This window comes from Aotus nancymaae, unplaced genomic scaffold (assembly GCF_030222135.1).
Source record: "Aotus nancymaae isolate 86718 unplaced genomic scaffold, 86718_ANA_hifiasm-v0.15.2.pri h1tg000059l, whole genome shotgun sequence".
NCBI lineage: Eukaryota > Metazoa > Chordata > Mammalia > Primates > Aotidae > Aotus > Aotus nancymaae.
In genome coordinates this window covers 33,679,659-33,703,322 of record NW_026988473.1, presented here as the reverse complement: position 1 = coordinate 33,703,322, position 23,664 = coordinate 33,679,659, and the positions used below count along the sequence as shown (strand labels likewise).

The 23,664-nt window shown below is 39.1% G+C and overlaps 1 protein-coding gene across 1 annotated transcript in view; it reads right to left on the bottom strand.

Annotated features, from left to right (window-relative positions):
• Window positions 1-23,664, bottom strand: part of LGR4 (leucine rich repeat containing G protein-coupled receptor 4) — a 104,484-nt gene that overhangs the window by 28,483 nt on the left and 52,337 nt on the right. Inside the window, exon 2 of the mRNA XM_021665100.2 lies at window positions 19,283-19,354. Within this exon, the coding sequence (XP_021520775.1) occupies window positions 19,283-19,354 (72 nt within the window). The remainder of the gene's footprint in view (window positions 1-19,282; window positions 19,355-23,664) is intronic.

The window sequence follows — 23,664 nt, the reverse complement described above, 5'->3', positions numbered from 1 at the left end:
TATGAAGAATTATTTCTTCAATGGCAAGAATAACAATGCTGGATTCTCAGGCAATACCACAAATTTGGCACCGTTCATGCTCCTAAACTAAATTCTTCCTAAAAAGTCCTCCCACCATGCACTTCGTTTCTCACAAGGCATCCAAGCACCTAAATTCTACACTGCATTACCTTTCAAGGTTTCCCATAATCCTGGCTCACAGCAGCTTGCTTTGTCCCGTCAGCCTTGTGCCCATTCAGCTCCCAGGGCTTGCCAGAAGTAAAACAAGGGACTGAAGAAGATGGTTTTAAGTCCTCTTCAGTTGCTTCCATTTTAAAATATTTCTTTGGCAAATCCTCTTGGTTCTAGACTAGCCAGCTTTACCACCACATCATTCATTCATTCATTCATTCATTTGATGGAGTCTCACTCTGTTGCCCAGGCTGGAGTGCAGTGGTGCAATCTAGGCTCACTGCAGCCTCCAACTGCTGGATTCTCCTGCCTCAGCCTTTCAAGTAGCTGGCATGATAGGTGCCCACCACCACGCCCAGCTAATTTTTGTATTTTTAGTAGAGATGGGGTTTCACCATGTTGGCCAGGCTGGTTTCGAACTCCTGACCTCAAATGATCCGCCCGCCTTGGCCTCTCAAATCACTACATCTTTTAAATGCTTCACCTAACAACCTCATCTGTACCCCCTTAAACACCCAACTGCAGTGCTGCTTCTGTTGAAAGCTTCAGTTCTTATAAACATGCCCTATGCATGAACACTTAGAGCTCATAATTAAACTTGGTCACAAGCTACCGTGTACTGGTTGTTTCTTGTATTAGTCCTGCAGGCCAAGTACAAATACCTTCAAGAACAGGGCGTGGATCTCAAACTTCTGTTACCACCCACCAGCATGCCAATTCATTAGCCAGAAACTGCTTTCTCAGAAGCCTCTCCTCGAAAATACTCACCATTCGGATGCCATAGCATCCCCAGGTCTACCTTGGTGCAAGCTTGGTACAGGCAATCTCAAAGGGTTTTCTACACTCTAGTCACTCGTTAAATTCAACTGATAATGCTCACAGCCGTAATACAAAGTGTTTAAAAGGTCACATTTTAAAAGATCAAATTGCACCATAAGAGCCATAAGAGGCAGTAGCCATCTTTCCCCCAGGGCCTCAGATAGTCCTGTGACTGCTCCTCCAAGTGTTAAAAAGCTAGATTCCTCCAAAAAAGAAACACTACAAACAGACTAAAGCTGTTAGAGGATTCTTATTATTCTTTTGTCTCTAATATTAGTCTTGAATGTCTTTGTATCTATGGGCTTTCCTTGAGTTCTGCCTATTGTGCTGAGCTCATAAAAAAAAAAGTACTTAATAAAATAACAAAGGAAAGTGGCAAAATGCAGAACACCTGATTATCTTAACTTGTCAACAGAAAAGAGTGTTTGACCACATTAGCCAAAATATTTGCTTCCTTTTCCCAAATCTCTACCCCTTTTATAAACCATGAGAAAACTAAAGTAACCTAACTTCAAAAAGCATTCTCTTTCTTCTCTACTTATCTTTAACATAAATGATAAAATGAGCTCTGCATGAGGCTTATCCTGAAATACAAGCCAACGATCTAGAGAAATAAACACTACTAGTATATGGTGGGCAGTGATAATGCCGTGCAAGAGGACACACTACTTTGATTACTTAGTTTGTTACTAGAGTAAACATATCCTGTGGAGCCTTCAGGAATGTATCTACCTAAGTTTACCAAGCTGCTGTGTTAATGAATAACAAGCACAGCAGCTTGGTAAAAGCTCTGCAGCTTCAGTAATTGCACCCTCCAGAAGCTCTTTACATGTTGCTTATTTTATGAGCTAGTATTTCTTAGAGTAAACCTCAGGGATGCTTCATGTCTAAAAGCTCAGATTCAGAAACAAGCAAAGTAAATAAATAGCAGGGGTAGGAACAAAATCCCAAATTCTTTGGAAGAAAAAAAACCATAAGCCCACAGTAGTTGCAGACACTGTGACAGGACAGATGGTACACAAACATTTTTCATTTTAATCATCTAGAGACAACAGCCCTGCTTCTCTGAGTCCCTAAGTGGTTAGGTGACTTGGCATAAGTCACATGGCTAGTATATGGAGGAGCCAGCATTCAAGTTCTCTTGCCCGGCTGGCTGAAATACTTACCCACTTCTACCTGTACAGCAAAGCCTCTAGTGTGTCACCAAGAGATTAGGAAATAATTCTCAATAAAGGTGGGGCAGAGTGGACTTGGGCAAGTTAATAGCCTTGTCTGAGTATCAATAGCTGTCACCCAGCAGAATAAATCTAGCAAGGAGAGTGTATGCATTAGGGACTCAGAACTGCAATTACAGAGAAATTCCCAACAGACCCACAGTGCCATCCTTCCCACAGCCAAAGATGACCAGTGAGAGGGGCTGAGAATGGGATTCCCTGAGTGCCCAAAGGTAAGGCATGCCTTAAACTCACTAAGTCTTGATTAAGGGTATATAGCATTCTCTGCTGTGTTTTTTATTTTTATTTTTTAGGCAACTCTGGAGGAAAAAGAGGTGGCTAATCCTGAGGAGGAATTTGGCCCTCTGTTAGCAAAGACTTTCCATTCCATGCCTGGGTTTGCACTTCTGTGCTATATAGCCAACAGTTTTCTTAGCTTCTCACTACTTCAGTATCTATTGGCTGCCCCCAGAAAACCTTCTTCATTGAATAAATCATGTTATTTCTATTTTTCTTTTTGTCCCACAAACAATATTCTTTAACTAATTTCCAAAGGCTATGAAATACGAAAGAAAAAAATAATTAGGGTGAAAAAATAACAGTGAAAGTAGTATGGTTTTCTGTTTGCAAAGGTGGACAGTCCCAGGCATCAGTTCTTTCCCTTCTATGTTGTTTCCAAAGACCACAGAGAGCGTCTCTCTGCAAGGTTTCAATTCATCCACTCTTTGAGTCTTCCTGTAATCGCCTGAGTTTTTTTCCTCCTGGACTACTGCCATGAACTTCCACAAGATTCCTGCCTCAAACCACTTAATCTGAAAAAGCACAATTCTGAGCATTTTCCCAAAGGCTTTATTCCCCTGCTGCAACTTAGCACAGTTACTACGTCCAAACACACCATGCGTTGCCACCTCTGACTTTTTACTCACACCATCTCCTTCACCTGAAATACCCTCAACTCTCCTCTGCCAACTGAAGCCTTGTTCAAGTTGTCCAAGTAGGGTACACTATCACTGGGATGAACCCATTACGATATCACCGTCCTTTGATTCCACAGGTAGCTTAGACAAAGTTGTCTCATTGGGTGCATCTTAGTCTGCCTCTAGTTCCTTTGTACTTCTCTGATCTTCTTCAGTGATCTTATATGTCCCTCATGAGCAGTGACTAGGTCATACTTATTCTGTATTCCCTTGTATGACCCCTTACATAAGGAAGACACTTGGTATTTGCTGTAATGTCTCCACTAAGCCCCAATGTAAGACACTGGATTCGCAAAGCTAATATTACTACTTAAAGGGTGAGAAAGCTTCCTGATTATCTTCCCTTTTCTGCAGCTTTTCCTATTTCATTTCTTCTCCCTCACTCTCCTAACAGGAAAGAACTATGTGGCTAGAGTGTCAAGTGCCAGGGCAAACATTTTCTTTCTCGACATATGCTGGAAGTATATTTTCTAAAGGAAAGGTGAGGAGGGACTTTAAACATGGGACCATCAGTCCACTGGTTCACAGAGGTATCTCAATACATGCTGTGGTGTGCACATGATGGCAGAGAATTAAAACAAGTTGAGCAGGATTTCACAGGGGACACCGTTTACCTCAAGGCAACTCCCATTTATTCTGTTTGCTACAACAGTCCCAGAAGCAAAGAGAGCAAACACAAAGAATGGAGAGAAAGAGAAAGGGCAGAGGAGAGGGAAAAAGCAATCCTCTAGACTTCCGCTTTCCCACTGGATTTGGAACCATTCCAGGAAGCGGCATACAAGTGGCTCAGTGTGTAATGTCTCTATGAATCTGTTTTGTGTGCATTTATTATTCATAAAGACCATGGATTGACACTGGGGTCTCCTTCCAGGGGAAGCTTTTTGGAAAACAAGAGTTTTCAATAATATCCTTGACTCGTGATGCATGTATGACCTGAAATTTTCCCTCTGCTCTCCCTTCCAGCAGGGGGAAAAAGCAGGAACTTCACTGGCTAAATATGGGGCACTGGTCAAGGGTGTGTGTGAAGGACTAGGCCACATTTCAGATGGTAACCTGGGTCAAAGTTAATTCCTTCATGAAATGCCCTGAGCTACACTAGAGTTTCTTCACTTGGGGAGCAACTTAGAAAATAAGAGAGGCGAGTGTGAAAGAGAGAATATACCAACTGATATTATTTCTCTGAGAAATGCTGGGACTTAGGTTTCTTGTGGTCTATTACAGAAACTTCATTGTAGCCATTTGGCTAGAATTCTAGCCAAGAATTAGTGAAGTAAGAAATACCATATATACACTGATTAGACATATGGACTGAGCAGCGAGGAGAGCACATGAGGAGTCAGTGGCTTTCAGCAGCTGTTGTGAGGAGACGTTGGGCAGAGAAAGAGGAGGGAGGCTACAGCAACTGTGGCAGTAAGCATGAACCACGCTTTGCACACAAATTATTAATAGAGTGCTTTCTTATTTATTTATTTATTTATTTATTTATGAGACAGAGTTTTTGCTCTTGTTGCCCAGGCCAGAGTGCAATGGTGCGATCTCAACTCACCGCAACCTCCGCCTCCCAGGTACAAGCAATTCGCCTGCCTCAGTTTCCTGCGTAGCTGGGATTACAGGCATGTGCCACCACGCCTGGCTAATTTTATAGTTTTAGTAGAGGCAGGGTTTCTCCATGTTGGTAAGGTTGGTTGCGAACTCCCGACCTCAGGTGATCCACCTACCTTGGCCCCCCAAAGTGCTGGGATTACAGGCATGAGCCACCACACCCAGTCTAGAATGCTTTCTTATTAATGGCAATTTCCCCTTCCCCTTATGGAGAGGTTGGAGACTAGATGATAAAACCAGAAGAGAGTGACCACAGCCTCCCATTCACTCATGTGCCTGCCTTCCCTTTGCAGAGGTGGTTACCAGATGGCCTGGCGTTATGCTCCCATCAAGTCCTACCTGAAAAGTACTTCGAGCACCACCATTCCCTTCTGAGCAGCATTTATCTACCCCTCAGCAATGTTTTTTCCCCTTCCTCTCCTTCTCTCTGTGTCTCTGTCTGTCTCTCTCTCTCTCTCTCTCTGTCTCTCTCTTTCTTGACGGAGTTTTGCTCTTGTTGCCTAGGCTGGAGTGCAATGGTGTGATCTTGGCTCACTGCAACCTCCACCTTCTGGGTTCAAGGGATTCTCCTCCAGCCTCACCCTCCCAAATAACTGGGATTACAGGCATGCACCACCACATTTGGCCAATTTTGTATTTTCAATAGAGACTGGGTTTTCACCATGTTGGTCAGGCTGGTCTTGAACTCCTGACCTCAGGTAATCCACCCACCACAGCCTGCCAAAGTCCTGGGATTACAGGCATGAGTCTGAGTCACCATGCCTGGCCTTCCTTGTTTCTTTCTATACCTACTTTTTGAAGCCACACAGAGGAAGTATCACAGGTGGTACCCAAACATAGCCAGGCTGCTTCTCCTGGGATGCTATTCTATTCCCTCAAGTGAGTGGATCACTGCAGTGCCATGTATGTATAAAGTACACTAGGCACAACCACTGACCCATGACACTGCCTCCAGAGAAGGCATTGCTAGTTCAAAACTGAACCGGCCTAGTATAGCCACAGGAAAGCATTTAACAGGAGGCGAGTGACATTCTTTTATTAAATGTAACTTGAAATCAGCAAGATCCAAAATTCTGGCAACTGTGTTTTTTTTTTCTTTTTGAGACAGTCTCCTTCTGTCTGTCACCCAGGCTGGAGTGCAGTGGCACCATCTCAGCTCACTGCAACCTCCACCTCCCAGATTCAAATGTTTCTCCTGCCTCAGCCTCCCTAGTAGCTGGGATTACAGGTACCCACCACCATGCTCAGATTAACTTTTGTATTTTTAGTAGAGATGAGGTTTCACCATGTTGGCCAGGCTGGTCTCAAACTCCTGACCTCAGGTGATCCACCCGCCTCGGCCTCCCAAAAATGCTAGGATTATCACTGTGCCCAGTTGGCAACTGTTTTAAAAAGCAAAATATATACTTCTTAAAGTCCTGAGCCATATGTTTATTAATATGTCAAGGGTGGACTATGTGTTCAGCACTATGTTGGCTCCTGTGAGAAAGACTGAAAGACATAAACTGGTTCCCATGTAGGGGCATTTGGTATCAATATACATAAGAAAAAACTATCGTGTGTAATACTTTTCATTTTTGTTATCCCATTATTATACAGGTTGAACATCCCTAATCTGAAAATGCAAAATCTGAAATGCTCCAAAATTTGAAGCTTTTGGAGTGCAGACATGCATGACACCCAAAGAAAATTTCTTTGGGTATTTTGAATTTCAGAGATTCAGATTTAGGATGCTCAAGCAATGGAAATATTCTAAAATCTGAAATCCTAAACGCTTCTGGTCCCAAGCATTTCAAATAAAGGATACTCAACCTATTGGCCCTCAAAACCACCCTATCCAAGCAAGTTTATCACCCCACACTCCTCTTGTTTTTTGGTTTTCCTTTTTTAACAGATAAGAAATGTGACCCTATTTCCTACATGCCTTCCTCAAAACCTACTGCACCTAAATAATGTAAATCCCTGGAATAAACTAATATAAATCCTGGAAACAGAACAGTGTTATTTTGTGTCATTCTCTCTTTTTTTGAGAAGGAGTCTCACTCTGTTGCCCAGGCTGATGTGCAGTGGTGCAATCTCAGCTCACTGCAACCTCTACCTCCTGGGTTCAAGCAATTCCCTTGTCTCGCCTCCTGAGTATCTGGGATTACAGATGCCCACCACCATGCCCAGCTAAGTTTTGTATTTTTAGTAGAGACAAGAGTTTCATCATCTTGGTCAGGTTGGTCTTGAACTCTTGACCTCAAATGATCCACCTGCCTTGGCTTCTCAAAGTGCTGGGATTACAGGCGGGAGCCACTGCGCCTAGCTTGTTTTGTGTTATTTTCTACCATTGACTTCAAAAGGACCAGACGATGTGGTTACTTTCTTAGTGAATAAAGAGGGCTAACAACTAGCAGCATCCTTTATAGCTCTGCTTCAACATTCTTGCTATCAGTGTAAACCTCATTTGATAGAGCATATCAGAATAGTCCTGTATCAACTAACGATGTACTACCTATTTCTTCACATACTAGGGAAGACTTTTGCATCTTCATTAACTCTTATGAAAGTATATGTAAAAATTTTATATGTTTTAAGAATATACATGAATTAAGAAACCCTTATTATGGAAATTCTCAAGGTTTTAGGATAGCTTTCCTTTGCCAAGAAGGGAGAAATTTTTTCACATATATTTTCATATTATATATTCCTATTTAAACGCACAACGAAAGCAGTAATGCTTAACAAAAAATAAATACGTTTCTGCTTAAACTTGGTTTACGGGCCATCTAGAAATCTTCTACCTACTGAAGAAATTTATATTCAATTCAACCTGTACCAAATTGGCCTTTGGTTCTCCCACTTCTTGTAAGAACCCATGGAAGACTTTATTTTATAGGTAAATCAATAAAAACCCAGGCAACAGTTACATTTCCGGAGCAAAGTTATCCTGACAACCTAGTCATTTACCCTCGGCAATAAACACATGCAATATCCACCCATGTGAGGAAATAGTATGTTACAGCTTTAAAAAAATGTATAGCTAACGTCAACCAACAAATATTTATTGAGTTTCTACTATAGGCCAAGTACCATAGGTATGGCAAAAGAAGTACTGAGTTTTCCCAGGACATTTCTCATTTCATTTCTTTTACATAAGGACAGTTCATTAATCATAAACTTCAATGGAATTCCATTCTTATATAGACTGATAAGGTTTCTTACATGGATCAATTCAAAATGAGAAGAAATCCTTTATCTTAACCCCTCCCTCAATTTCAAGTTCAAGAATGTGGTAGCTGTCACCAAGGCCATATAGAAGTGTGACAACAGGCCCTGCCCTTCCTGAGAGAAAAGTCAATAGAGTTAAGGAGACAAGTACACAGTGACACACTTGAAGCACAAAGTAACAAGGCACAAATACGCTGCTAACTGGTAAGGGGTAGAGACTGCAAGAGGGATTTGGAAAAGGAAGATCAGAGAAGGCTTCATATGGCAGAAAGGGCTCAAAATGGCTGTATAAAATGCATAAAATGTGAATATAGAGAGGTACTCTGGCAGACACTATTGGTTGCCTTCCTAACACCCATTCACACCTTCCTGGCAGAGCCTATATTTTTTCAAATATCCTCTCTTTCACATGACTCAGCTGCATGAGTAAATACCAACTGGCCTTAACCCATCCTGCTGGTCCCATTCCGGTAACCGATTTAGGGATAGACCTGTGACCCCAGCTCTGGTTAAAGAAGTGAAAGGAAGTCTACTGGGGATTTCTGAGAAAGACAGCTCTACTCCTAAATGAGAATGCATTAGAAGGATGACCCTTTTCTCCTAGATGCTATCCTGTCTGAATATTCTACGCAGAGTGACAACAGGAGGGTTCAGCCCCTCCTGGGGAGAGCATACTGGGAAGTAGAAGAGACCCTGGGTTCTTGATGCCGTGGCTGAGCAACTACACGAATCAGCCTTGGAATGGTTCTACCACTTTGTCACGTAAGATAATACACTTCCTTACTTTGAACTGAGCTTTGTCACTTGCTGCCAAAAGTACCTTAACTGCCTAAATGATAACTATTCTTCCTTTCTAACCTAGTAATAGAATGCTGATTTTAGTCCAGACAACAATATGCTCAGCTCAAAGGTCCTGTTTCCCAGCATCCCCTGCTGTTTGGCTATGTGATTAAGTTCTAGCCAGTGAGATGTGAACAGATGCATTGTGCAGTATGTTCAAGATGGCTTCTTAAAGGAAGCTGGCTACTGGAAATTATGCCCCTCCTTATTCCCTACTTCATCCTACCTACTGCTGAGGATAGGGTCTTGATGGCTGAAGCTCCAGTACACAGTTGTCTAGTGATCTTGACATGGAAGCGAATACACCAAGAACTACAGAGCAGAATATCAGGGCCTACGTCTCTGCTAACTTTGTGATGCATCATAGTAGCTCCAGGTCACCAGGCTGCAGATTTCATATACAGGTAAATAAAGTAAAGCCTGATGTGTTTAAAGACAGTGTTACTTGGAGTTTTCCACTATAAACAGTTAAATCTAATTGTAATACAATAATTTAGGAGAAGAGCTAAATTTGGCATGCCACACTGTGATAAAAGCAGCACAATTATAGACAGTATATCCAATATACAAAGACTAGCTAGGATAAGAATGTTTCACAGCTGGGTGCAATGACTTATGCTTGTAGTCCCAACACTTTGGGAGGCCAAGGCAGGAGGACTGCTTAGAGACCAGCCAGGGCAACCCCATCTCTACAAAAAATACTAAAATTAGCTGGGCATGGTGGCATATGTCAGCTACTCAGGAAGGTGAGGTGGGAGGATCACTTGAGCCTGCGAGGTCAAGGTTGCAGTGAGCTGAGATTGCACGATTGCACTCCAGCCTGGATGACAGAGTGAGGCCCCGCCTGAAAAGACAGAAAGTTTCTAAAACTGCTGTTTATAACAACACCACAAAGCAAACAAACACTTGATCAGTAAGAGATTTGTTACATAGACGTGAAGCATCCAAATGATAAAGCACTATGCATTCATTAAATGATGATAAAAACTAGATGTATTAATATGTAAATATTATAATATGGCATATAAGTGGTAAATATAGTAAGATTCTATTTTTAAAAAGAAATTATATACACATATTCAGAGAAAAGTTTGGAAGGATGTATAAAATATTAACCATAGTTATCCTCAGTGGTAGAATAATGGCTCCATATCTTTCAAATATTAAGTCTTTCAGACTTAAAAAACTATATATCCACTTATTTTATAATTGTTTTTCAAAAGTCCAGTTTTTATTAAGCATTTTTATAGTTATGATTTTTTTTAAAAAAAGCTCACTGTATCTGTGATACAAATATTTCTAGCATCTCTAAAATGACCATCTTTGAAGTAAGTATACATATAATCCAAACTAACAGGTAGTGAACAGGGAAAAATGATTAACAAATTCTAAGTCAAAGGTCCTACTAAAGCACATATTTATTGTGTTGAATAAGCATGGCTTGACTAAGAGTGGTCAATGTATGAAAGAAATGACTTATCCTATTTTCTTGCTGGAAAATTGAATCCTGCTAGTAGAAAATCAAACACATTTTCATTTACTTACAGTCACTACTATATTTAGCCAAAGAATAGTCAGTATTGATTAAAAATAACAAATGAACCAGCAAACCATGGTTTCATTTGCCTCTCTACACTTTTGGAATCCCATGTCAAGGACTATAATACAGAACCACTCCATTCTCCTGCCTGATTTCCACTAGTCCCCTATGAAATCCTGATTTATCAAATCCAAATTCTGAGTACATCACATCTTTCATCATCTCCAGAGTTATGAAAGCATTATGGGACAAAATTAAAGATCTAGTTGGTTTCACTACAAATATATATTATCTAAGCCCAACTGGGGCCTTGGAATTCTTCAATAATCCTTTCTTCATTTCAGATTGACCCATCTAAACAAATGTTTCCTACCGTATGCCTAGTTCCTAGGTTCTATTGGGCTGTGAATAACTATGGTTTCTTTCTGCCCAGAAGGTTTTCCTTTCTCTTTTCTTCTGCTTCCTTTGGGGAACTTCTCAACTCTAAGCAGTCCTACTGGGATGAGTTCAAAACCCAGGTTGCACCATGCCATCCCAAACAGAGTGATGGTTCAGGACAGGCATATGAGGTCAGTCTGGCCAATCGGGATCTCCCTAGACGTTTTCTGCTGAAAGCGGTGAGGAACACTTTTAGATATTTATTTTGGGTGTCTAGATGCAATGATGTACTGAAAGTTGTATTTCCTACGCTATGGAGACAGGCTATTTACAAAGGAAAGAAAGGAGCCAAAACACAAAAGTAGAGACAACTGAAACTAAGAAATGGAAAGCATGAGAAAACTCTTGTAGCTTTGAAGCCTCAAGATCCAGTAACATCTGAAGCCAACTCCACTTCTGGACTATCTAGTTCTATCTACATGCAACAACAAATCCTCTAATATGCCTCAGCTGGGTTTCTGTCTCTTAAATCCAATAGAGTCCAGTCAAATACAGCACATATTCTAAGCCTTAGCCACTCTCCAAAAAGTGCCTACAAGCAGTTCCCAAATGCCTGTTTTTATGATGAGTTTCTTTACCCAAAAGTCACTCTCACCACCTTACTGAAATGATTCCAAAAATACTTAAAGAAGTCAAGGCCTTTTCTCACTATCCAGTCATGGGCATCTTTCTCCAGCATGTCAGTGTTGATCCCTCATTTCTTTGTAAGAACCTCTCCTCCCACAGCTCCTGGGGCAGAGTTCTGCCCCAGTTATGCTGCCCCTCTGGCACTTGGTCTTCTTCCCACACCCTGATTCAAATGTTTCCCAAGGAGTTGTCTTTGGCCTTCTTCCCTTTTTTTCTACCCTCTCTCCCTTGGCAAGCTCTTTCAATCTGATGTTTCCAGTAATCACCTCAAAATGAAAGACTCCCAAATCTATACCCACGATACTCTATTCTATAAGCTATAACCATCATTTTTTATCCTGGACTCCACTCCTGAATTTCTAGATGCCTCTACCCATATCCCACCTGAACTCAACATGGTTAAAAACAGCATTTAATTCTTTTTCTGCATGGTTGCTAATTTTGTCAAAGCACCACCAGAATCCTGGTAATCTTAAAATTCAGTGTTAATGATGTTACCCCTATCATCCCAACCAAGACATTCTCTTGATTCTATTTCCATAACATCTCCTCCCTCTCCCTGCCTCCCAACTGCCCTAATTCAGAGTCTCATAATTCTCGCCTAGACTACTGCCATTGGCATTTTCATTTCTTCCTGACCTCTCTCAACTTAAAACTCTCTGTTGTGATTCTACATTTATCGAAGGTCATATCTGAACAAGTCATTCCCTAGCTCAAAAAAAACTTCAAGAGTCACTCAAGAGTTTAAACTCTGTCAGTTTGCCAAAATGTCTTAATCTAGCCCCAAACTCTTTTCCAGGTTTCTTTTCTATAACGTCCTTTCAATAATTCAAAATTGCAACCAAACCAACCATTTTTACCACTTATCCCAGTCTGCGTCCCCACCTTTGCTCACGCTCTTCTGCAGATCTTTGCGCACTCCTCTTGAATAACTTCTCCTGTCCCTCGAGGCTCTCCAGAAATGCCATCATTCCTTCTTGCTAGAAGTAATTTTGCTTCTGTTTTGAACTCCCATAACGAGTATACCATCCCTCTCCCTTGAAGGCAAGAATCCCATTTGATCCAGCACTGGACACAGTGCTTCAGCCAACAAAAGTCTGTTAAATTTATTATGCACTGCCTAGCAAGTCCTTCCTCACGCTCTCCACATCTACAGGGGCATAGTGAGATCTGAGATTGACAGCCAGCTTCCTTACAATGAGCTATGTAAACTTGGGTAAGTTACTTAACCTCTCTGATGAAAAACTTGGGCTCCCCAATCAGCAAAATGGGAATAATGATAGCTCACAGAGATTTATGAGTCAAAACAAAACAAAATAATGTTTCGTAGAAGGGTCTATACAGCATATTAGTACAAGCTCCCTTACAATTTCTGTTTTCACCCTTAATCTCTACTCTGAGAGCTCCCCAAATGACACACTATAGGGAATGGCTTGAGTAAGATTAAGTAACACTCCTATATGAGTTCCGTATGTGCTTCCCAACAGTAAGGGTGGTGATCTTTGCTACCAAATCATCCTACCAGAGGGCTGCAAAGTGGAACAAGAGAATGCTTCCAAAGAAGATAATATTTTTAACTATGAAATATCACTGCAACTGAGGAACTATTTTGCTTTTTCTGGGAAATTACTGCAGTCAATACAGCTTATCTGAGAAGGCTGCATCAAGGGAGTAAACATTAAGTGAGTCAAACTTTAGTTTGGAAGCAAAGGAAATTCCTTATTAGAAGAGAACAATAGCTACTTTCTACAGCTCTGAACAACCCAGAAAGGCTTGAGACTACACATCTCAGAGATATAAAAACTGGTAAGAAATAGAAGAGATGGCATTGAACTCTGTAAGATCTAATTCTGGCTCAGTTACATACTAACAAACCACTTATCTACTATTGGATCTTGACATTCTCATCTGCAAAATGGTATGGCTAGATAAGGAAACTTTATTCTAGGGAGAGCTCCTTGTTTACAAATTTGTTCAGTAAACTTACTACAGGAAATATTGGGTAGCTGATCACCCTTGACAGTTAGATGTTAACCTACTTAGAGTTGCAGGTAATAGTGAGTGGATGGTCCATTTAGCTTCCCTCCAGTTCTGTGCCTTTTGAGGCAACATTATAGCTTAGAAATTAAGAGCAATGACTTGAATCAGATTTACATAGATTCAATTCCTGGTTATGCTTTGACTCCATGAGCACAGTTTTCCACCTCTCTAAAGCCTCCAAGTCATCATCATAAATAAGTAATAATAAACTCCTCATAGGGGTCTCATGAGCATTAAATCTGGTAGAATATATTTTTAGCACATAATTAAGTTTTAGCATTAGCTTAGGTAGGGACTATGAAAAAATAGTTTTAGAAATTTAAAATGAATTACTGAAACACAGGAACCAGATATAATTTATTATTCTCGATAATATCCTGGACCAGAATTTTTTTTTCTTTTTCTCTAAAGGATATCAGTGGGACAGCTGTTGAAATTTGAGTAAGAATTATAGATCAGATGACAATATATATCAAAGCTAGTTTTCTGAGTTTGACAATTGTCCTGTGGTTATTCAGGAGAATATCCTTGTGTTTTTGTACTAAACACTACAATATTTAAAGATTTATGTACAACTTACTCTCAAATGGTTCTGAAAAAAGTATACACATATTTTACATGTGTGTGGAGAGAAAATTAACATTTGGAGAATCAGAGTGAAGGGTATATGAAAAATTATGCTTGCAATATTTTGAAAGTCTGAAATTTTTTGGTACAGAATATTATATAGATGTATGTGCAGAAAGTTTTTAAATATGTTTGTATATGTTATTGTCATGGGATTGAATAGCTGTATTTGACATATATGTGTATGTGTATAAATATGTAATTCAATTATTTAAAACTACTTAATTTGACCCACCCCTGTTTTTATTTGATTTTAAACCTTTCTGCTTAAATTATTTACTAGTCCCCTTCTGTAAAGTAGTAACTCCATTTAGAATTAACTATCCTACAGATGAAACAAAATGACAGGTAATCTTCAATTAGCATTCAGAGACCTAAGTTTCACTTTAGGTCTTGTGAAGAGACCTAAGTTTCACTTTAGCATTGTGAAGTCTTCCAAAGTCAAATCATGTTTTGAAATGACTGGAATTATCCTAGTCATATACTGTGCATTAAACAATAACTGTCCAAGTGCCAAAAGCTGGCAATGGCTTCTATTGCTGTTGCCACATCAAAGTAACAGCCACAGCAATTTTTTTTAGTGACAGCCTATGGAAAATTAGCTGGATGTTCCTTCTGCTGTTTCTTTTTTTTTTTTTTTTTTTTTTTGAGACGGAGTTTCACTCTTGATACCCAGGCTGGAGCGCAATGGCGCGATCTCGGCTCACCGCAATCTCCGCCTCCTGGGTTCAGGCAATTCTCCTGCCTCAGCCTCCTGAGTAGCTGGGATTACAGGCACGCGCCACCATGCCCAGCTAATTTTTTGTATTAGTAGAGACGGGGTTTCACCATGTTGACCAGGATGGTCTCGATCTCTTGACCTCGTGATCCACCCGCCTCGGCCTCCCAAAGTGCTGGGATTACAGGCTTGAGCCACCGCGCCCGGCCTCCTTCTGCTGTTTCTAACTCAATCATTTTCACAGCTCTAAATTTCAGCCATTTCCCAAATGAATACCAAAATCCGACAAACCTAACGGAAAGCCAGAAACATGTCTGACAACGTCACATCAGGCATCAGAGCCTGTCAACGCTAAGTGAACGTTTTCTTAAAATTCTAGGTTTCCTTTTACATTGTTAATAGAAACTCCAACTTCTACCCCCAAGCAAAGCCATCTCTCCTTCAAATAACTTCAAGAAAGGCTGCAATGTTTAAAATGATTAGTGAAATTTCTCACAACAACAAAGCACTTTATGGTCAGAAATCAGTTTTACATAAATTATCCCACATTCCCTTTACAGTAGTTCTGTGAGAAGTTCCATTTTAAAGAATAGGAAAGTGAAGTGCAAAGATTTCAGAACTTTTCATGTACTGCATTCAGGGCCAGAATCTATGTTTCTGTATTCCCAAAAGGTGTGGGGAGAGCAGAAATCACTGGGTAACGCTATTTATGAAATAAAACTTTCAAAAAGCAGGTTAAATATGCAGAAGGAACAGGATTAGAAAAAGAAGGAGAAAAAAATAGGTAAAATGTGAGAATAAAACAACTGGCAACAATAGTATCTAAAGTACATTTCACTGAAAAAGTTGGATGGAATATTTTCTGGAGAACAAATATATATCACTCACAGTGTTCCAGAAAGAATGCATATCACTCACCATGTTCCAGAAAGAACTGGGCTCTAGGGGCCTGACTTCAAGTCCTAGCCAAACAACATACCAGGGTCGTGAACTCCAGTAAGGCCCTTAACCCTGTCAGCCCAACTTCTACCTTTGTAAAACTGACTTTCCTCACAGAGTTATAAGAATGGACTTCTGTTCATTGTAAAGCTCTAGACACATACCATTTTCTATCCTGTCTTTATCAAATGGAATTCTTTGAGCCCCAAATAGATCAACTCTCTGTGTTCCCAGTCTCAGCAAATGGCACCCAGTTATTCAGGGCAAAATCCTAGTCTCATTCCTATCACTCACCCAAATATCAAATTAAACTCCTTCAGGACAAGTCTAAATTTCTTATCTGAAAATGACCCTTCATTATCTGGCCTCATCTCCTGACATTTTTCCATACGTACCCTTTAGTCTTGTCATAACAAGATGCAACTTTATACATCTTAAAACTTCTGAAATTTTCTATCTCCATGCCTTCCACATGCTATGGAGTTCTTCCCAGAACACCCTTACTACCACCCTCATCAGTTAATTCCTACATGTCCTTCAACACTCAGCAGAAGCCATTGTGGAAGACTTTCCCAAATCCTACAGTCTTAAGAAAATACACTATTTTAGGCCTCTGCTCCCTGCACACACATCTTCACCATGATGCACCAAGTGTTAGTTTCATTTCACCCTCTAGATCAATGTTGTCCAATAAAATTTTCTGCAATGATGGAAATGATCTACATCTGCACTGTCTAATATAGTAGCAACTAGCTATAGGCTGCTATATGAGCACTTGAAATGTGGCTAGTTCAACCAGGGAACTGAATTTTTCCATCTTATTTAATTTTATTTATCTTAAATCTGAACATAATAGCCACCTGTGGCTAGTGGCTATGGTGCTGGACAGCACAACTCTAGAGAGTCTGTCAACTCTGAAGACGGGTTATGCTTGTGTCTGTGTTCCCAGCACCCGCCACCTGGCATAGAGTAGGATCCAGAGTTTATTGAAAGAATAAGGAAATGTGTAAATATCTACACATACTTCTTCTGTATTCTTGGGAAGTGATTTCTCCTAATACCCCAAGCATTCTACCACAGTCAAACATTCACCACATCAAGTTTTGCCAAACCCAGTCACATCTTGTAAAGTACACCTCATTAACTAACATGGAAAAAGCCCTCAGCAAATAATTTCTATTCAGGGCATTTGGCTTCACGATCACTCTTAAATGACTTCCAGATGACTTCTGGACAAACAGTTATGCTGTTTATGAACTATTACAATAGTCATGGCAGCATCGTTACGGAATGTCAAAATCAACTACACTGTTTAATAAGAAAAAAGCATAGGCTTTTTATCACATTTATATTAACATGGAAAATCAATTCCCTTGAATGTTTACATTACTGCACAAGTATGAAAGACTATTTTGAAGTATTCTTTAAAAGTAACATTCTGCTCTCCTAACTGAATTCATTGCTGAAATACCATACAACATTTAGAGAGGGTATACTGACTTGATTTGATGGGTTTCAATACTATGATAGCAGAATATGGACAGAACATGACCTTGCTATAAAGAACTAGCAGTCAAATTCAATTTGGTTCCAATTAAAAGTCCTGGTTGACAGAATTCATGAGGCTGGCATATGGTTGGTCATTTGAGATTTTAAGAAATCTAAGATGTGAACTTCATTAAGCAGATTAAACAGGTTTGACTCCATATCCAGGTCTTCACTACAAAATTCCTTAAAGTATAACTGGCAATCAAAGGCATCAACAAAGATGGTCTGCACACAATGGCCCCATCCAGAATGAGGGGAGCTTCTCCATTGCTGGCCTGGCATATTACCCATCCCATAGTGATTATATTATACAATGGCTGAACAACCATTTGTTAATGTCCTTCCATTGCATAATTACTTCTGTAAAGAGAGAATAATCCTATAGTCTAAAATTGTATGTGAAATAAAAAGGAAGAGGTAATGCATCTTAAGGCTTGATGGAGAGAGGTGGAGGTAGAAACTTCAAATGCATGGTTTGCTTCTTTGAAACTCAATTGAAAAATCTTAATTAAAAATAACTTTATGACAAAATAATCAGTGTTCACTATAGGAAAAAAAAATACACACACACACAGGAGGCAAAAATAAAACATACTTTTACCCAAAGATAACATTTGGTATATACTCTCGTGCTTTTTTTCTTATGCAGTTTTAAAACAGTAAAGTAAACACTAGGTAGCATTTACATAACATTCACTCTGTTTCATATACTTTCCTAACCATTTAACATAAATTAATTCACTGTCTTCACTAGAATACTACAAGGGAGGGACCATTATTAGGTGCACCTTATAGACAAATAAACTAAGCAGAGAGAAGTAATTTGACCTAGCCCATAAACTTGTAAGTGGCAAACAATCTCTGTTCAATTTTTGCTGTGGGAGTATTGTTTTTAAGTAGTGTGGAAAGAAAAATTTCTCTTTAATTTTATTAAATCTTTAACTGCTATTTCAATATTCTATCAGAGTACATAATCTGTATATCTTATTTGACTCCTGTTCGCTGTTCTCCAGGGAGGGACCGAACTAAGATGGAAGACTTTCACTGACTTGAATCTAATACTCAACAGCTGGGCTGTATGACACAATCTGTAACATAAATTTAGATTCCTTCCGGGCTATATCTCTTTGATGTTCTTTGTATCAAACCGTCACCTTCCTACCTCTATATATTATATAATCCATTAGCTTGGCCTTTAGAAGCCTGTATTAACTTAATTCAAGTCTGATTTTATTTTTTCACTGGGATTCTTAAAACATAATATATAGTTCCCAATTCTTTTAAAACCCAAAAGTGCCTATTTTGATTATAGACTTCAAAATAGTGTGGAGAGCACAACAAAAAGGAGGTTAAAACAAGGAGAATAAATATTTCCACAGTGCAAACTATTAAATTGGAAATGTGAGATGCAACTAACAAGTTCAGAAACATTCTCAAAGTTAGAGGTGTTCTTAAAGACACGGACAGTGTTTCATGCCTTCACCCCATTTCCAAAGGTCGTCTGCAAATGTCCAACGGGACCTACCCTCAGTTTTCTGCTGGCTCGCTGTTGAGATTGTTGCTCATGACCCTGAAACACCTTGTGTTATTTTTTGTGGTTCTGTTACCCATATAGCAACTCCTTGGCAACAATGGTAATTATACAGCAGCCTTGTTATCTCAGAATAACACTGTAATTAACTGGTGTCACTGCAGCATTTGCAGTTATGATAACTGCAGCAAAAAAGAAGTCCTATGGAAGTAGCATTTTTTTAGTTATGGCTTTCAAAAATAGCTTCAGCAACTACGCTGCTAGGAAAACCAAATTTGTTTCCCCCAAGAAACATGATTTCCTCCAAACAAAGCCCACTGAAATTAAGCTATCAAAATGTCTCCTAACAGAAAACATCAGATTATCTCTGTAGCAAAAGCTTTTAAAAGGACTTGGGGAAAAAAGATACACAGACACATTTCTCAAAGTAATACTTACAGCTCTTCTAGAAAAGGAAAGTTCTTAAATGCATCTTCTGGCAACTGAGTAATGTTGTTCATACTGATATCCCTGAAAAACATAAAGTTAAGAATATTGTTAATTAAGTGATATGAAGCTTAAAGCATTTAGTCCAACAGAAAACAAGTCACTGCAATTTTGTGAAAGAGCATAGAAGACACATAGCAACAGTCACAATTTGGCTTCAGAATGCAATATTCAGAAAACACAGAGAAGTTAAATGTTTTGTTATAAATGATATCCCATAATTTAGAAATGTACCCAGATCCTGTATTTTCCCCTCTTAAGTATCCTTGGAAAAAATGTCTCAAACCACCTACAATAAGTGGGCCAGGGCGGCTTCCCAGTGCTCTGGTATTCACGGTACTACCAATACCTGATCAAAATAAACAAATGAATACCCTAGGAACAATATATAGAATTTGCAAGTGAGGGTGGCTTCTGGAGTCACTCAAGGACAATAAAAGCATGTCCTAGCTCTACCCTAGTCATATTTTCTTCAAAACCTATAAAAGTCCTCCAGGTAATAGTTGTCAGTGGATTTCATGTTCTGCCTATGAACAGATGCAGGCTAAGGACAAGTGCATACATGATAGGTATGCGGTCAATTTCCAGTTTTCCCTTAAAAGCGTCCGCAGAAAGAAAACTCACTCAACAATATAACTCAACGATTCACTAGTTCAAACAGCCAAAAAATACTTTGTTAACCATTTCTCTCTTCCCTGGCAGCTGCCTTTTGAACTGGCTTTCTCTGCCACACTCTACTTGAGATCAGCACCGTGAAAGACAGGTTAAAACAGCCCCATAAGGGAAAGTCCCAGCATGCGCTGGGGCAGGGGAGTTGCCTCCTTCAGTTCATGGTGTTTAATTCTGTGGCTGAACCCTTGGGTGTCCCACTTCTAGAACCCGGCATGAAAGTTCACATGTGCAACTTGCCCATTAGAACAGTATAAATATTGGTATGAGGAAGTAGAAGAGAAATGAAGCATACCAAAGTAAGCTAACAACAATAATACTGTGTTATTCCATCCATTCCATCAGGTAAAATTTCTTTTAAAGGAGGTGACACCTTCAGTAACGTGCTAGGTACATCCTTTCTCCCCATTTTTCCTTTCACTAAAATTTAGAAATAGAATCCACATCCTTTCTTACTAGCTTTTCCCAAAGCAGGTTTAGAAACATTTTTTGGCTTGGGAATAACAGTAACAGAAGCAGCAACAAAAACAGCAGGAACAGCAGTTAACATGCAGTGCATGCTTGTAACATGACAAGACTGCACAGAAAATCTTACCTTACAAATGGGGAAACTGAGGCTTACTAAGGTTTTAAAAAAAAGCTTCCCCAAGACCATTCAATAATCAGTGTAACAGAAAATGTGAACACCAGAGCCCACAACCTTAAGTGCAAACAATGAGTCTTCTTAAGTATTATTTGAATCCTGTTATTAATACTTATCTCCAGTGGTAGCCAAGATATAAAACAAACACTTGAGACCCACCAAGCTTAAAAACTGGGAGAACTGGGAGGAATAATGCCCCTAACATCTTGACATAATTATCCATGAATCTCTGGAAAAGCACTTTTCCTTGACAACTAGGGTCAAAGAAAAAAAAAAAAAGACCAGGAATAGCTTTAGCAATTAAGGAACCAATGTTAATATACATTTCTTAGCACAAGAAATTTCCCTTTAGATGAATCTTATGACCATAGAGACACACATGCACTCTAAAATTTTATATCATTGAAGACAACTCAAATCCTACTAAAGATAACTTATAGGAAAAGCCAAATTACTATGCTTCTCTAGGGATTACTATTTTAAAACCCAGTCCCCAATACTACTTTAGTCAGTGATCATTATCTCTGGGGGAAGGGAAGAGGAAACGCTTTGTTTTTCATAAACACTCCAGCAAGATACTGGAGAAATGGCACCAAAACGGGTCAGAAAAGGCAGGCGAAACTCCCACACTGCCACATAGCCATTGTATGTACTGGGCCTCCATCTGCTCATCAGTAAATTGAAGCTGATTGGTTGGGTAGTTTCCTGTCCTGGTATTATATACTGCCAGCCCAGAAAGTATAATGCCTTTATGCTGACATTATATAGTGATTCACACTTTTCTGTAGTTTCTTCTTGGAGGAGTCCACTTTTTCAGATAAAAACAGATGAGATTCATTTTGTAGAATGTTTACAAAAAGTTTATCATAACACAAAGTTTAAAGATTATCCCTCAGTCATTATGAAATTACTAAGTCACTCTCATGGGAGATACATTTGGTTTTCTCAAGAATACAATAAAATATTTAATCATATTGAAGGCAAAATAATGATCCAATATGAGTAAACAATGATTCTGTAAAATATCAGACAGTTTTGGTATTTTTTGGTCATTCCAATAAAAAGAGAAAGGACAACAATAATTGATTGCTTTACAAAATGAGGCATTCTGTACCGTTTCCTCTAAGCTTGGCACACCTGAATTCAGGTGCGTTATCACTGTAACAGAAAAACTGATTAATTTCCTCATCAGAAAAGGTCTGGAGCGAACCAATTAATTGCCTCATCAGAAAAAGACACATAATTAGAGACAATTTACACCACACTATTCTTTGCATTCCAGTTTTTTAAAACATGCACAGCTCTCAGTTTTTCCCTTATAGTAACAAGACTTAACAGGTAGTTTTGCTGTGAGCTGTAAATGCAATTAGCGAGACTCCATATTTACAAACTAATATAAGTTAAATACATGGTGAGGTTTTATTTCAAAGCTTCAGATTCAGGAGCAACACTTCTTTCTAAATTTTTCTTAATTTATAATTTCACACACCCAGAGAGATTCCCTTTTTACAGGTGTTTTCTCTCATTCTTTCTGGGATTCAGTTACAACACTTATGAAGTAAAAAGTTGAGGGTGGGGGTAGTGGTGAACTATAAGATGTTATCTGTGGAGAAGTTCTGGAAGCCTGTGGTTACAGAGTATAGATGGGTGGATACCCATTTAAAATAATGAGGGCTGATGGTGATAAACAACCTATAGACAGTCTTAAGAGCAGATTCTAGACATGACATTACCAACACCATAAAGAGAATATGAAGTACACGGGTTTTATAAATAAGAGATTAGAAAGGATGACCTATGACAAGAATTACAAATATATAAGGCTCAAAAGCCATATAAATTATTATGATACATAAGTAAAAGGAAATTGTTTAAAGAATTTTCATCCAGAAGATGTCCTACAGATCAGTACCTTCAAATTCACACAAGTAGTAAAATCTTATCAGTGGTATCAGTAATAAGTCCTAGGAATTCACCTTTTGGGATAGAGAAGCAAATATATATATATATCATATGAGGTCAAAGCACAACCAACTCACAAATGTCTCAGAAGGGCAATTTCCAGAGAGCTGATGGCCTTACTTAGAGCCGGCATTGCATAGTTGCAAGTACAGGCTTTGGCACCAGACAGATCAAGGCTTACATATGGCTTTACTACCACTAGCTGTGTGATCTTTGGCAAATTGTTCATCTTTTCTGTGCCCTGGCTTCTTCATTTGTAAAATGGAGGGAGTAACAACTGAATCGTATAGATTGCTATGAAGATAAGAAAATGTCAAGTCATGTATAATAAGTTCAACAAGTAATAGCTGTTATCTTATCATCATCCATGTTTTCACTGCTACTAGAAGCCATCTGAATTCAGTGGACCAAGACCAGACTAAAAGGAGACATCTCACTGCCTCTGTTGGCCTCAGAAAGAAATCATCTTTACAGAAGATACTAAATGCTGCAGAAGACCTAAAACTTGGAGCAGTTGTTCCCAAACACAAAACTAAACTCCAGAACCCCAGGAGACAACGATTTTAAGCTGGAAGTACCCTTTAAGATCAAATACTTCATTTAAACAAAAGATCAGAAATACAAAAGCACATCACCTTCCCAGAAAAATTAACATGAACATCCAAATACCAGCAGTTACTGATTTCAAAATTAAAATTTAAAGGGTGCAATTGTTTAATTGAAACTGCCAAATCTCTCCAGTGGTTAAACTGTCATATTTTTTCCCACCATAAAATTCACTAATGCTAAAGTATCTATGGAGTAAAGAATATCATGTTTTAACAAGGTATCTTTTAAAATCTCTGTAAAATGATCCCTAGGCAAGCCTAACCTGTTTGCTGATGGCTAAGCATGTGCCACCGTGGACTCCGACACTGCCTCCTTACTGGGTCTGGGCCTTCTGCCACAGAATTATTTAATTTTAAATATACTGTGATTGACCCAATGTTATCTAAATTTGAACAAGCTCTCCTATTTGTATTAGATTAAACTGTACTGCTACTACTATATTGTTGATTTT